This window comes from Stegodyphus dumicola, chromosome 2, assembly GCF_044657685.1.
Source record: "Stegodyphus dumicola isolate Sdum_Otavi_A_Nest chromosome 2, ASM4465768v1".
Taxonomy (NCBI): domain Eukaryota; kingdom Metazoa; phylum Arthropoda; class Arachnida; order Araneae; family Eresidae; genus Stegodyphus; species Stegodyphus dumicola.
In genome coordinates, this window is record NC_140769.1 from 31,020,338 (window position 1) to 31,036,232 (window position 15,895).

Sequence of the window (15,895 nt, forward strand, 5' to 3'; positions counted from 1 at the left end):
TCATTCATTATACAATAATCTAATGCTGATTGCTATCATAAAGCTATAAATGCAAGCTCTGTGACTGCAATAAACGTAGGATTTACTGCAATATTTTTTTTTTTAAATGTTAATTTAATGAGATCAGATGGACTTTAACTGCAAGTTGTTGTATAAATGGCAATATTTGCCATAACAGTGCACTACTAAATTTTTAAATACAATTAAAGAAAAAGTATAAACTAGGTAGATTCTGCTTCCTAATAATGAAAGAAGTGGCTAAAATTAATGTCCATTTGGATATTTTCAGCTGAAATCTGAAACTTTTCAACCGGATTGCAAACAAAAATCAAGTTTTTTTAGTTATACTCTGAAGCCATTACCACTGTAGATGATAATTGTGCACTGAGTCGAGGAAATTTAAAGATCTGTGTATAAGTGAAATTTGTATTTTTTATTATCAGGTAATGAGCAGTTTGTAAATGCATGATGAAAATGTATAAACTAAACTAAACTAGTGGCACAACAGCCCTAGTGGGCCACGGCCTGCAGTGCTCTTTTTCTGCTATCTTGACTTTTGGATCCCGTAGAGCATCAGCATATGCCCTGGACAAGTAGTCAGCTTGTCGCAGGACAGCCCCCCCCCGGTGTTTAGTCCCCAAGCGAACTTGGTACTCATTTTATTGACCCACTTAAGGGAAAGGTGCCCAGCCCGGGGATTTGAAACCCGAACCTGTGGTGCAGCTGCTTGATGCGCAGCCACTTCGCAACCGGGCGGTCATGGTGAAATGTAGAAACTTTTTTTTAAATCAAATCTCTGTCTTTTTAAGGAGTAAGGTATTTAAAGCTGTTGTGTTTGACACCAAAGCCATTAAGCAAATTAATAACTGTCAACATCAACATTTTGTTTTAGAGTTTGTAATTATTTATATTCAAATAACATCTATTTTAAAAAAGTTCCTTTTATTTTTCAACTCTAAATTTGAATTGCTTGTTCTCATTTATAATAACTTTTAAATTTGATGTATTGCTGACAGGCCACATTTGTCTGAGGCAGATGATCGCAACTTCCAGGTAGAACAGGGCTGGCATCCTGTTATCTCAAAATTAATGGGTGAAGAGCATCAGTTTGTTGCAAATGATTTGAAACTAAATGTAAGCAGCTGAATTTCTTCCACATAAGAAATCTTTTGTAGTGAACAAACAGATTTGTGAAATTTGATATGAAAATTTAAAATGCTAAGATCTTTTAAATTATATAATTTTATTCAATTTTTAAAAATATTTTATTGTACTTTTCAATATTATTTTTCTGAAAACATTCATTTCGTGAGACTGTTTACATTAAACAGATTTCTGCATGATTGCTTTAAATGTGCAGAAAATGCTAAACGTAAGTATGTATACGTTGAGTTTTTGAAGTTTTTGATTTATGATTTCATTTAATGGGACTTTAAATGCTTAAAATGTCATAGATTTTCTAACACAGTCAAAAGTCTTTAATCCGGACCAGTCGGGACTTCGGCGATTCCGGATTATGAGTTTTCCCGATTATAGATCATCAGTTTAAATCTGGTAAGATGGCATGCAGAAATTATAAAATTAAAAATATGAAACTGTAATTTATGAAATAAAGAGCAATTATGATCTAAAGGGTATCAAAATTTACAAAAAAAAAAAAAAAAGCTTAATATTTATTTGTTTACTTTATTAAACATACCTTTCAGCGTGCGCATGCGTAAAGCATACATACACATAGTTGAAATTAGAAAATTGCAACCAGAAAACTATTTAATGTGTATTCGTGATATTTATAATGACGAGGAAATTAATTTAAATTATATCTTAGTACATCGAGATGAAACACGAGGAATCATAAGCCGAATAAAATAAAAACATCTGCCCTGAAGATGAGGATAGTGCTGACAGATCATCTTCCAGTTCATTGCGCTCCGTGACGTTTCCCCCTCTCCGCAGAGCAGCGTGAAATTGATAAACAGATTTCAGAATGTATAAAGAAACAAATCGCCTCTCTGTCACTTTCGTCATGCTTTTATCCATTTTTTGCAGCAATTCCACTTTTTGTTTAATGGACATCGAAACATGCTTTCGCTTTGTAGATCCTTTGGCAGCTCCAGAATCGGAAATTCTTTTTGATATAATCGAAAGTTCAAGCTTACTTTTATAAAATTGCTCTAAAGCCCCGTTCACATGCAACGCTCCTTCGCACAGCTGCCGTTAGCAAGAGGAGAAAAAGGAGACATGAAAGAGTTTCGTCTTTAGGACCCGTTCAGAAGACCACCGTCTTCCTTCCCCTTTACACCTAAGCCTCTGTGAACAATCACATCTCCGAATTGGCAGATTTCTAATACTGTTTACACATTTTTAACGTTGTTTACCATTGTTAATTTTGTAATCTGTTCTTTCGCAACTGGTACCTGAACTTTCGTAATGGTTCCTGAAAAATATATGCTTTTTAATTATTATTATTATTATTATTATTTTATAAGCTGTTACTTAGTTCACTCTTGGTGCTTGTCGCTATGGTTAAAAGATGGTCATGGATTTTTAAGTTGCTTCCTGATAAGATGTAGAACTCAAACTTTGTACGTACACTGCTTGTGGATGTGGTGTCACGCTTTTGATTTTTAGAGGATTAGATTTTTTTTCAAACTTAAAGTTGAAACGACTTTTTGCAAATATTAACAAATAAACTGAGAATCTCAGAATATTATAGTTTGCACCATAACACACTGTGGAGAAAAAAAAATTAAATGAAATTTTTAGCGTAATTTTTTTAAAAACTATTTTGGGAGAATTTTTAAAAATCATTCATATTTTTAGGCTTTTTGACATTAATTTTAAAATTTTATATCTAAAAATATATCGGTTACAATCTTCCGACATTTTCGCAGATTATAAAACAAACTTTTCGCATTTAAAAAAAATGATAAAGGAAATTAATTGGATGATTTTTTTACTTTTTTGAAAGATATGCAATGAAGCAGAATGGGAAATATTGGTTCTTCTTGGACATTAATTCAAAACATCGGTTTCAAAGTAATAATCTCCTTATACCACACTATTTTTATGACATTATTTATGCGATATAAGTTATTATTGTTGCCAGTTGTTAGTTCAGGGTGAGATTGGAGATATTTCTGAGTTAACTTTCTCTTAAGATGCATTTTGCATTCCGTTGTGTTTATCGTTCTTATTAGATTGAAGCATAACTACTGATTATACTTAGTGATATTCTAAACACTTGTACAAGTATTTCCGTGGAAAATTCCAGAACTTTGAAGTGTTTATGTTGATAAAATAAATTTATCAACATAAACACTTCAAAGTTCTTAAAATGTCTGTGTCTTAAAATAAATTTAATTAAGCTATCATCGGATTTGAGTGCAATGACAATCATTCACAAATTATTATCAATCTATTACAAACCCGTACACACGCAACAATATTATAATTAATTAATGTATTAAAATTGTTTTGAACGTGTTTTACAAAACAAAAACAGGTAAAGAAAAATTCTGCTTGCGTTTTATGAGTTTTTGCAATTTTTCTAGCCACATAAAGTTTTAAAAAAAGGTTTGTAATTTATGTTTATATTTACTAATTGAATAAATAGCACTAGGTTTGATTTACATACATATGTGTGTATTGAAATTCAGTAATAAAATTTTAAAGATTTGAAATGATTAAATGTCTATTCAGACAGTTTGTATTCTTTAAACTGCAAATGCAAACTGAGAAACCTTTTGCATTTTTTTCAATAAATCCTTTTACTTAAAGTTCTAAAACATATACAGGTATGGACTAAATTTTTTATTATTTTTACTGCTTATTGAAAATTATATACTTTATAGAAACAAAGATGGGTTTTGCAAAATACTGAAAGGAAAAATTATTTGAAATGAAAACGTGACTGAGATCATATTTGTTTTAAAGATTTTAGATAAAAGTGTATTTTTATTTTTTTCTCAGAAACGAATTCATTAATTGCAAAATCATTCCTTGAAGTTATTAAGAACACTCTAATAAATACAATAAAAAAACTGGGGGGAGACATAGAAAATTTTAGAAGAAGAAAGACATTTTAATTGTACAATTTTTCCTCAAAAATTTTAATTAAAAAAAAATTACCAGCAAAAACTTTTTTTCAGCTTAAAATTATTTTGTCTCACAAAACCATTTAATAATATTCATAAAAAGTAGATGAAAATGCTTAATTAAAAAAAAAATCATTCAAAAGGTACCGAGTCCCTTGTCACGTTGAAGCCGATATGCACTTGTCTTAACTTTAGTTTTAATTTGAACGACATTTATGGAATACCTAGCATCAGATAACCTTGTCTGTATTTTTCTATAATTTTCGTATCTTGTACAGTTCTATCTAATTTTGGGGGGGGGATGCTATCACATCCCCAGACATCTATCAGCACGATTGTTTCGCTGACAGTCCAGTGAGCAGTAACTAAAATTAAGTGAACTGCGCAGTATCGTACAAGAAATCTCCCCATTTGCCCTGCTCCGGAGAGGTAAGGAACATTCAACCAAGTTCTACCTCCAATTCGGCGAGGCAGTTAATACTTGTCCCATGTGTACGGGGCACGTTGGAAGAACCGGTTTTCGCTACCGGTCGAATCTGCTCTTGTGAAGGCTTAACAGTCTGCAAAAAATAATAAGCCGGATCCAATTAGAAGATTAAGGAACAATGCAATCTGCAACATTAACTGAAATAGATAATTAGATAATTTTAGATTAGCTTATACCGTCCGTTATACATTAAACACACAAACTTTCAAACTTATTAAACCACAAACAAAATTAAACCATTTAAATTAATTTCAACAAAATTAAACCACAAACAAAATTAAACCATTTAAATAAATTTCAAACAAAATTAAACCACAAACTTTCTGCACATGCGTCAACGCATTATGTGTTGATGCATGTGCAGAAAGTTTGTGGCTTTGAGATCCGGATTATAGATCATTCCAGATTATGGACGTCTGGATTAAAGACTTTTGACCGTATTGACAAAAAAACTGTCACATTATTCAAATATCTGGCATAGTTTGCAGAACTGTTTTTTGTCATTTACATGTGATGAGAAAGGTGAATAAGGCTAATATGTGTCATAATCTTTAGTTTTGATGCGTTGAGAGCTGAGGATTATCTTTGCTTCAATAAATTTGCTCCCTGTTTGTGCATAGATTTTCTTGCACATATGCTTTTCATGAATGAAGCTACTTTGACATGGAAAGGAAAATTTAACATTCATAGCATTTAGACTGGCATCATTAACAAACTTTTTATTGAGCCTTAGCTCTTATCAAATTGATATAAGGGAAAGTTTTACCATATTTTTCTAGAAGAATCTTACTAGAGTTGCTGCAATATGTTCTAGTGTTTGTCTAACATCAAATGTGATATCAGCATGCTGGGGCCTCTGCATTGCATTTTATTGTGAAAGTACACTTTAGCTTTAATGTTACTTTTGAGGATCAAAGAACTAAAGTTTCTTTGCATAGAACTGGCCACCATTTGAAAAGTGTTTGAAAATGATTCTGGATTTCTTCTCATAGGAACTTCTCATAGGAATCTGAAGAAGAATCTTGTGTATACAAGAAGTCTTACTCGCTCTACTGAGAATCTTGTAGTCAGACGTTTTTTCACTACTACTACAGTGTATTGATGCTTGGTATTTTCAAGAATCGATGATAATCAATGTATCAGTTTATTGGGCTTTTATTATGGTAGCTGTTTGCTCTTTTAACCTTGCCTTCCCTTGTAATAGTCTCTCTTCACCGTATGTTATACTACAAATGTATTTGTTTTGATGTGTTGTAATACATTCTGAAGTTTGTGCTATGATTCAGAAATACTGTATACATTCAAATATCTAATGACATTGGCAATTGAAACAACTACTTTTTTTCTTACTAATATTTCTGTAGATACTATCAGATGCAAATTTTTTTTGTGGGTGAGGTGGAAGTAGTTCATATCATTTTAATGCTTGTTTCTATAGATCATCATTTTGCTTTATTTTAAAATACACTCTGTTGCAAAATACTATACGCATCCAGAAAGAATTGAATCACAAATATGAAACTCGTCAATGTAACTTTAATTACTTTGCTCAAGTAAATAAACAAATGATAAAAAAGCATTTTATTTATGAGTAGCAATACAAAGAATGTAAAAATCAGTCGGTGGTAAAGTCATCGACTGATTTTTACATGGCAGCTATACAAGAAAACTACTGGCAGCTATACAAGCTGATACTCAGTTGGCCATGGACTCAGTCAAGTTGCCAATGTCCTTCTGCGATAGATTGTGCCTCAAATGGAGCAACTGCTCAACAGGTTGGGACATAGTTGTCCACAGCTGAATTTGCCTGTGCAACATATCCCAAACATGCTCTATAGGCAGCAGGTCTGGAGGCAGCATATAAAAACTGCATACTAACATTTAACAGCAAAACTTCCAAAAAGTGATATTTCCGAAGCGTTTAACAACTGACAAAAAAGATTGATGTAAACTTTTGAATATATTGGTTAATAGTTTGATTTTGTAACTATGTGTGTATGTAATATCTTCATTGTAATAAAAAGGAAATAGATGATGTTGTAGATGCATAAAGATGAAATAACTTACAAACATGGGCAAATTCAATTATTTCCTTTTTATTCATGATTGTCATGCAATTTTTAATAATACAGCTTAAATGAAATGGGTGATTTGTTCTCGAAGAACATTTTACATTGCTATGAATAAACTTGTGAAACATATCTTTGAAGATAGTAAGCAGCAAGTTGGCAAAGTGAAGTGGAAGCAAAAAGTAATGCATTCAGAAGAAAATATGGAAGAGAAGAGTCAGCCTATAACATACCTGCACTGCAGTGTTATGTAAGATGGCATGAAATGGATCAATTTGGAATGATGCTGTTTAAATTGATATATTATGATTAGTCACTATTTTTAGGACAGAAAGGGGAATTACCCAAATTAAAATGAAGGATAAAAGGGGCTATTGACAATTAAAGTATACTTTACTTATTTTTATCTCACAGATTCTCTTCCCCCCCCTTTAAGAGATAAAAGCTTAGTGATAATTTTGAGAAGAAAAACATTAGAGTAGCAAAATAAGAGAAATATATGATTTTTTTTTAAATAATATAGAACACAAATCTTGAACACTAAAAGCTATAGAGCTATAGAATAAATGTAGTATTTAGAGTCCTATTAAGAAGATTTGAGTCCAGTTTTGAAAAAGCTCTTGTTTCTCAAAAATAATTGTTAGAGTCCTTTAATTACCAATATTTTCAGTTAAATTTAAAAATGTTTTGGGGAAGTCCACATGACAATGATGATTCTTCAGGACCGAAATTGCAAATATAAAACGTTTATACACATAATTTATCTTGATTAATTATAACAAATCTTAAAATTTTATAACACATTAATTTTCACATTTATAACTTAGATTTTAACATCATAAATGTAATATTCTTACTGAAATTATGGTTTCACTGTTGTTATTATGTTTCTGATTTTCTTATTTTAGGCAAAACTGAAAAAATCCACAGTTTTTCAAATTCAAATATTTCCATCATGTGGGCATATCCACTTTAACCCTTTGATGGTCAGGAATGAGCTCAGATTGCATTCTAGTTATGTACTACAGTTGGTGAAAACGAACAAGTTCGCATAACAAATTTAAGAGGATATTGCATGTATTTGGGAAGAAAGAACTACTTAATCTCGCAACCGCTGAAGGTTTAACTAATTGATATCTTAATTCACCAGTGGATAAGGAGTGCTCTAGCAGTTATTTTAAAGGCCTCCATTCCTTACATATAAGGTAACTGGCATCTGTGAACTGCACTAAACATTCCATTATAAAAAATGGTAATAAAGTCACATTCCATTGTTAAAAAAATCAAAATAATAATTCTTTATGAAAGATTACATTTTTTCATAAGGTGGGTGCCTTCAATTTTATTTTGTATGAGGCGGGTAAACGGAACAATTATACAGAACTACTTCATTTTTTGAACCAGTACGTCCTCAGTATACTCTATCTTTACATAATATTATTCACAACATAATATTCATTCACCATGATTTCAAATTACTTCCTCTATTAATTTTATATTTTAATTATATTACTCATGTGATCAATTTTATTATAATTAATATTCAATTTCTTAAATCATTAGTATTTCTATATTCATTATAACAATACTCACCACTCTTAACATTTAATAGTTTCAATATTATAATTCGAAACATAATTTTTCTCTACTGGTATTCAAAATTATTTCATTCATATTTCATATACATCTCATTCTCAATATAATTAAAAACTTCTTAAAATTCAAATTTTTAGTTAATAAATTTTTCACAAAATAATTCCAAAACTCTTAACATTAATTTAAAAAAAATTATAATACTTCAAAAAATATAATTTTGAAGCATATTAAAATTTTATTAATCTTTCCTGAATAAAGTCTTAAAATTCATTAATTAATTCAAAATAGTTATTTAAATTTCTAATACCATAAAATCTTAATTTGCAATTATTTTCACAAAACACTGTTACATTTTAATTTAGTACATATATTAAGAAAAATAGCATTATATGTTTAAATTTCAAATTTGCTGTAACTGAATAATAAATTACTTCATTGGTAACAAAGAACGTTTAGCATACATTATAGCAAAATGGAATTAAATGTACTCCCAAAATTTATAAATTCAAAACGCTTTAAAGGAAACATTGAATTATTATACTGTCATTTCTTGAACAATAATTTTTGCTTTTTCGGAATGGTACAATCAAATTTCAGAAATGTTTCACTAAATTTAGATGTAAAATTAAAAATCTGTAACATAATTTTCATAGTTGCAGCTGTGAAACAAAACTTGATTTAATTTAGCCGATAAAGTTGCCACAGGGTAATAAAGATCAACATGAAGATTGATGACCTTATATTCTTTATATTGAAAATGGAAGTAGATGAAAAACATCTGCCTAAGCACTTTAAATTACTTTTTGATATATTATGCTGGATAGTTTTTTATTTTGATTGCAACTTAAGTTATAACTAGTTTTGAATAGGTAATTACTGTGGTAGATTATAAATTTAAGAACACACAGCAGAAAGGATATATATATATATAATATATATATCTTCTTGATGTTGCTATTGAAGGACTTAGAATTTCAGTTAAAAACAACTTTAAACTCTTGAACTTGCAATTTAATCCCACAGACCAATTTTCCACCAAGCAGGGGTCATTTTCCATATAAGCTAGATGCTGCCTCATTCAATATGATAACTTTGTTGTAATAAAGTGGGGTAGAGTAGACTTTAAGGTACCCCTTGTATTATGGCGAAGTTGTTGTTTGATTTATCGCCAAGTTGTTGTTTCATTTATGGTCGCCTGAGTGGTTGAATGTTATGGAAACCTTATTGTGACATAATCGGGTGCATGATTCTGGGAAATTTTGAATCATGGGATGTTTTGTAAGCATTTTTGTGGTGTGTGTTGGTTTGATTCTTTAGACGGTAGAATGGCCGAATGTAGTAAGATTAATGTGAAGTTTCTGTACGATTTGGAGCAAAAGGGGAAAAGAGCTTTAATTGACTGGTGTGTAAATGAAGATTTAATTAGTAGCCATTATAAGTGTCCTGTATGTTGGAAGGATATGCGTCTAGTCGAACGTAAAAACCGTTTAGATGGATTTGAAGGGATTTGTAGGAAGAAAGGTTCAGATAGTCACTATGTGAAGCATTCGATTAGAAAGAGTACCTGGTTTGAAAAAAGTCATTTGAGTGTGATTGATATTTTGATTTTTATGTGGCTCTGGGTGTACGAAGCGAACTCGAAAATCATGGTAAGTGAATATTTGCTTTTGGTAGTGCTTAAATGTATAACATGTTTTTCCTTTTTTATGTTATTTTATTGTTTGGTTTAAAATGTATTTTATTGTGATTATGTACTTTTTGTTTCCTATATTGTAGAATTTGGTGCTCCTTTGACTTTTTAAGTGAAAATATATCGATGTGTACATAGACAAAGTGCGCAATGCAAAATTGTGCAATTCTGGGATTTTTTTTATTTTTTTTAAGTGAAAATAGGTCGACGTGTACATGGACAAAGTCAAAGGAGTGCGCAATGCCATATTTGTGCAATTCGGGGACTTTTTTTAAGTGAAAATAAGTCGATGTGTACATGGCTACCGAGTTTGTGCAATTGTTTGTCTTGTTACTTTGGCTTTGTGTAGTGGCGATTTTTGGCGCAAGAATCGCCGCTTCGCAAGCCAAAATAACGAGTCAAAGAATTGCACAAAATCGGTATCCATGTACCGCCAAAAATCGCCAAGTTTCACCAAGGGGTACCCTAAACTATACTTTTAAGTGAAACCATAAACTCGGTAGTATAAAGTGAAAATAGTTGAAAGAAACTTGCAAATGTGAGCAAATTCAGTTAGTTCCTTTTTATTCATGGTTGGCACACAATTTTCATTAATCGAACATATATGAAATGAATGCAGTTGTACTTAATTCTCAAAGAACATGTTATAGCAGTACTGATAAACTTGAGAAGTATATATTTGAAGGCAGCAAGCAGCAGCAACAAGTTGTTAGCAGAGCAAAGCAGAAATGAAAAGTCAGAAAAAAATGAGGAAATGAAGAAAAGAAGATTCAAAAGTTTCATTAAAAAAAAAAAAAAAAAAAAGAAAGAAAAGATTGGCTATAACATATTTGCATTACAGTGTTATGTAAGATGGCATAAAAAGGATTAATTTAAATAAATTGCAGTTCAGATTGTTACATTATAAATAGTTATAATATTTAAGACAGAATGGGGAAATACCTGAACTAAAATGAAGGACAAAAAAAGAGCCTATTATTAATTAAAAGTAGAGGTTTGCTTTACATATTTTTATCTCACGCCTACAGACACACACATATATATAAATGTGTGTGTGTACATATGAAAAAATTAAAAAAATAAAACTTGACAAAATAAATGGTCAATTCCTAAACTCTTAATTAATCTAATAAAAATAAAAGCTATATTTCTGAAATTACGCATGACATGGTAAAACATTTTAATGGCAAATAATAATAATAAATGAATTTCGGCCTTATCCTGCATAATTCTACCTCCAATACAGCTTTATCTTGAAAAATTATAGAAATATAGTCATTAGCCAAATTCAAAATACTGTAATGACTGAGTATTATCCAAATTAGATGGTAAAAATCCAATTTGGGTGTTAAAAAAAAATCCAAAGAATTAGAATGATGAAACATAATAAAATTTAAAGCAAAATAAAAAATTGAAAAGCAATACTTAAAATAGTCAAAAATTAAAACAAATAAAGGTGTTATAAAAGAATGAGGAAAATGTAAAAAGGTGAGAAAATGGCTGCATGCTGAAATTTGTTCAGTTATATATATATATATATATTTTATTTTGAAGAGATTTAAAATTTAAAAACTTGAAAAATCTGAAAGGTTCAGAAAGTTTCAGATTTTAAATTATGTCTAAAGGGGTCTTTTTTTAAAATTTTGTGTGTTACCTTTATTTATTAAATATCATGTTCTTTGCACTTAAGCCATAAAATTCAGTTCAACAGCAACATGTCAAAATAATTTTAAATTGAGCATATCTTTAGAATTTCCCATACACAGTCTCAGGCACTGGAGATAAAAATGTTTTTTCTGTACAATGTTGCCATCGTTCACTTTGAAATCCTTGAGTTTGTTAAACAAAAATTCGTTAAAGTTTTTCAAATATGAAATCGATGGGGACACTTTCTTCGAGTAGCTACCCCCTCAACATATATTATGAGATCCACAACAGCTTTCTCCCTTTCTATTAATGAACAAAGGGATTTAAATGCTATCTTTTCAATTCTTAACGATCAAATAATGATTCTGGCAGGAATGACTGTTTACCTCCAGACACTTGACATTGCAATAAACAAGCCATTCAAGGATCCTTTGCGGATGGAAATCGATGAATATATTGAAAACAGAATGGTGAGAAATCATCGAGGTAATTTTGTAAAACCAGGCTTACAAGAAGTTGTGAATTGGGTAAAAAATTCATGGGACAAAATAACTGATAGTGATGTTTCCAATGCACAACAAACAGGCTATTTAGACAAGAAGTATTCATTTAACGATAGCTATATCGCAAGACGTGAGAGATTCGGACCAATGATTCAACAGGAAATGGATTTAGAAGAAAATCAGAATATAATTCAGAATTTTATTTATGACAAGTTTCCAGAAGATGACATGACTGTAATTGAATAAATTTAAATTTCTGTATTCTGTGTAAAATAAATATTAAATAAAAATATATAATTATACTTTTATTTTTGCCCATAAATAAGCCCTAGCGCATATTTTGGACCAAAAAAGGAAGTAAGACAGTGTCTTATTTTCGGAAAAAGACGGTAAAAGATCCTGAGTCAGGTTAGGATATGTAAAATTATGCAATACATTGTATCGTTTTGCAGAATGAAGCACTTTGGAAATTTCTTCTCCTTTTTTACCATAAATACCTCTTTTCTATTCATTCCTTGACCATTGCTGTACGCATTTAATAATTTCATTTCTACTTTGTTACTTTTTTTAAAAAATTATTTTCTATCTAGTTTCAATCAATATATGTTAGTAATCGCCAAAAAGTATGTTTTTAATGCTACTTTTTATAAAATATAAAGTGTTATAAATAGTAATTATTAATTCAATTAACTATGAAAATAAATCAAGCATTTGAAGAGTGTAAAGTGTTATAAATAATTAATAATTTAGTACTTAAAAATTAAATGAAGCATATGAAGAAAAACTGTATTTTCAGTTTATTGCTTTTTTATAGGATAAAGAAACGTGAAAATAAATTTTATGATATATATGTTACTGTGAAAGACCGAGATTTGGAGAATGTCAAAATTCACATACTCGCTTGGCGCATGTCCGAAATACAGTACAAAGTCTTTAATCTGGACTCGCCGGGACTTCGGCAATTCCAGGTGAGGTGTTTTTCCGGATTATAGATCATCAGTTTAAATCTGGTGAGATGACATGCACAAATTATAAAATTAAAAATATGAAACCATAATTTATGAAATAAAGAGCAATTATGGGTATCAAAATTTACAAAAAAAACCTAATATTTATTTGTTTACTTTATTAAACATTTCTTTCAACGCGCACATGCGTAAAGCATACATTACGCATAGGCAAAATTAGAAAATTGCAACCAGAAAACTATTTGATGTGTATTCGTGATATTTATAATGACGAGGAATTTGATTTAAATCATATCAAAGACGGAGTACATCGAGATGAAATACTACATTTAGTAAGGAATTATAAGCCGAATAAAATAAAAACATCTGCCCTGAAGATGAGGATAGTGCTGACAGATCAACTTCCAATTCATTGTGCCCCGACGTCTCCCCCCAACCCCACAGAGCAGCGTGAAATTGATAAACAGATTTGGGAATGGTTAGAGAAACAAAGGATATGTCTGCCTTTATCCATATTTTGCAGCAATTCCACTTTTTGATGGGCATTGAAACATGCTTTTGCTTTGTAGATCCTCCAGAATTGGAAACTCTTTTTGACATAATCAAAAGTTCAAGCTTATTTTTTATAAAATTGCTCTAACAGTTAGCAAAAAATAATAAGCCGGATCCAATTAGAAGATTAAGGAATAATGCAATCTGCAACATTAACTGAAATAGATAATTAGATAATTTTAGCTTAGCTTATACCGTCCGTTATACATTAAACGCTCATGCGTAAATGTATAATGCACATGCGTAAAGGTATTATGCACATGCATTAACACATGAGCAGAAAGTTTGTAGCTTTGAGGTCCGGATTATAGATCATTCCGGATTAAAGACTTTGTACTGTATTTGCCAAATATCCTTATTTATGGCTTACACCGGCAAATGTCGACATTCACCATGCACTAAAGGTGAATGTTGAATACGTCAGAGATTTGCATAACTTCAAGGGTGACGTAACGTTTTCGCCTGTCTTGCTGAGAGGCGTAACCAATCCCTGGTGAGAAGAATTGTTTGTAACTCTATAGAAGCGTTTTTCACTGCGTGACATGTAGCTTTTGATTCTAACGTGAGAAGGGCTACTCAATATTACTTGACTTTTTAATAATGACAGCAATCGTGCTTTAAGCATTTAGTTTTAAATTTAGCCAATAAAGAACTTTTTTTTTTTTTAACTTTTGCATTTATACCCTATATGTCAAAATATGAAAAAGCTTAAATAACATCATATGTAAGTAAACTTTTGAACTTAAACAATACATTCTAAATGAGAAAAGAAAATAATACAAAAAAAAAAAAAAAAAAAAACACTTTTGTATTTTAATCACATAATAAAGTATTTATTATGTGAATGAAATCTTATTTATTGCAACAACATAAACTTTTATGACATTTTGAATTGCACAAGAGTCCCTTACTTTTACAACTGCATTTAGTTGTGGAACACTTCCTTTTGCAGTGACAGCGTGTATAGCCTTGCCTTCTTGAATTAGCTGCAGCTGCTTCTCTCAGCGACATTACTTGAGAAGGAATCTCATCTAAGGAAAGTAACTTTTCTCTGCATATTATGAGCCTGATTATGGGATTAAAGCTGCTTGAAGGTGTAATTTTTATTTGCTAGTTTATAAAATCCGGAGTCTTATTCCAACAACAACTGCCAACACATTTCGACCACAGTCGACATCAGGGACTTGTATTCGTATGGTATCACCAATTTGAGCAGGAGAAAATTGTTTTTTGAGGTTCATAACATTTTCATTGCTTGCAGTAAAAGATTATCATTTGCAGCCAATCTTTTTATAGAAAATAACTCTTGTTGTTAAGTCCAGGCATGATACGAAGACGTGGTAAGTTGCAGGTCCTCCTCAATATTTTTCTTTGGAATATGGCCATTGCTCCAATTTTCTTCAAAAGTATTAACAGTTTCTTTAAGCTGTTCTTCAGTTTCAAAAGTATTAGCAATTTGTTTTGCAATATTTGTGATTTGTTTGCCAGGAAAAAAAAAACGATGCTATGCCTCTTCTTGGTTTAATGCCAAACATAGCTTCATAAGGAGTAATCAATCCCAGTGAGGAGAGATGTGTTTGAGAGAAAAATAAAAACAATTGTCTTCTCATTTACTCGCAATTAATGCATTTAACTTTTCAACGAAAAGTTCGCGATTCCCTGCAGTATCCATTTAACGTAAATCAGGGTATCGGATAAAAAAAAATTAAGAAAACGTTGTGCGTACCATCAAATCTAGCATAAAACTGACAAACAGTGTTTTAGAGTATAACAAATACATGCTATGCAACTTCAATCACAGCAGAGCAAAGGATTTGGCGACACATGGTCGGCACTCTGTTGGACTCGACTTCTCTTTTCGACCTCCACCGCAGTATATCTGATTGTCGACATACACTGGTGATGGTCCGAATGTACAAGAATATAACCAAATATTCGGTCTTTCACCGACGTATTTGGTATGTATTGACATTCACAGGTGAATGTCAACATTCTCCAATTTCGGTCTTTCACTGTAACATATTATATAAATTTAATATGATATTTATCATATAAATATCATATGATTTTGGCATTGCCAAAATAAATAAGACAGTATCTGCAACATATAAAAATTAAAAAACCCTGTGCAATACCCGTTTTCCTGAAAAATATATATATAAGTATCGCTTTACTCATTCAACTGTCAAAAGAAATTTTAATTGAAAGGAAATATATCATAAAGTAATAATTCAGTGAATGTTACTTTTATTTGTATGTAGACAGTAGTAACCCTTTATTTCCAAT

General features: G+C 30.8%; 1 protein-coding gene across 5 annotated transcripts in view; it reads left to right on the forward strand.

Moving 5' to 3' along the window:
* LOC118202991 (DNA mismatch repair protein Msh3-like) overlaps window positions 1-15,895 on the forward strand; it is a 90,217-nt gene that overhangs the window by 65,267 nt on the left and 9,055 nt on the right. For all 5 annotated transcript variants that reach the window (XM_035375227.2, XM_035375230.2, XM_035375226.2 and 2 more), the window contains one exon: window positions 1,017-1,134. In XM_035375227.2, the coding sequence (XP_035231118.1) occupies window positions 1,017-1,134 (118 nt within the window). The remainder of the gene's footprint in view (window positions 1-1,016; window positions 1,135-15,895) is intronic.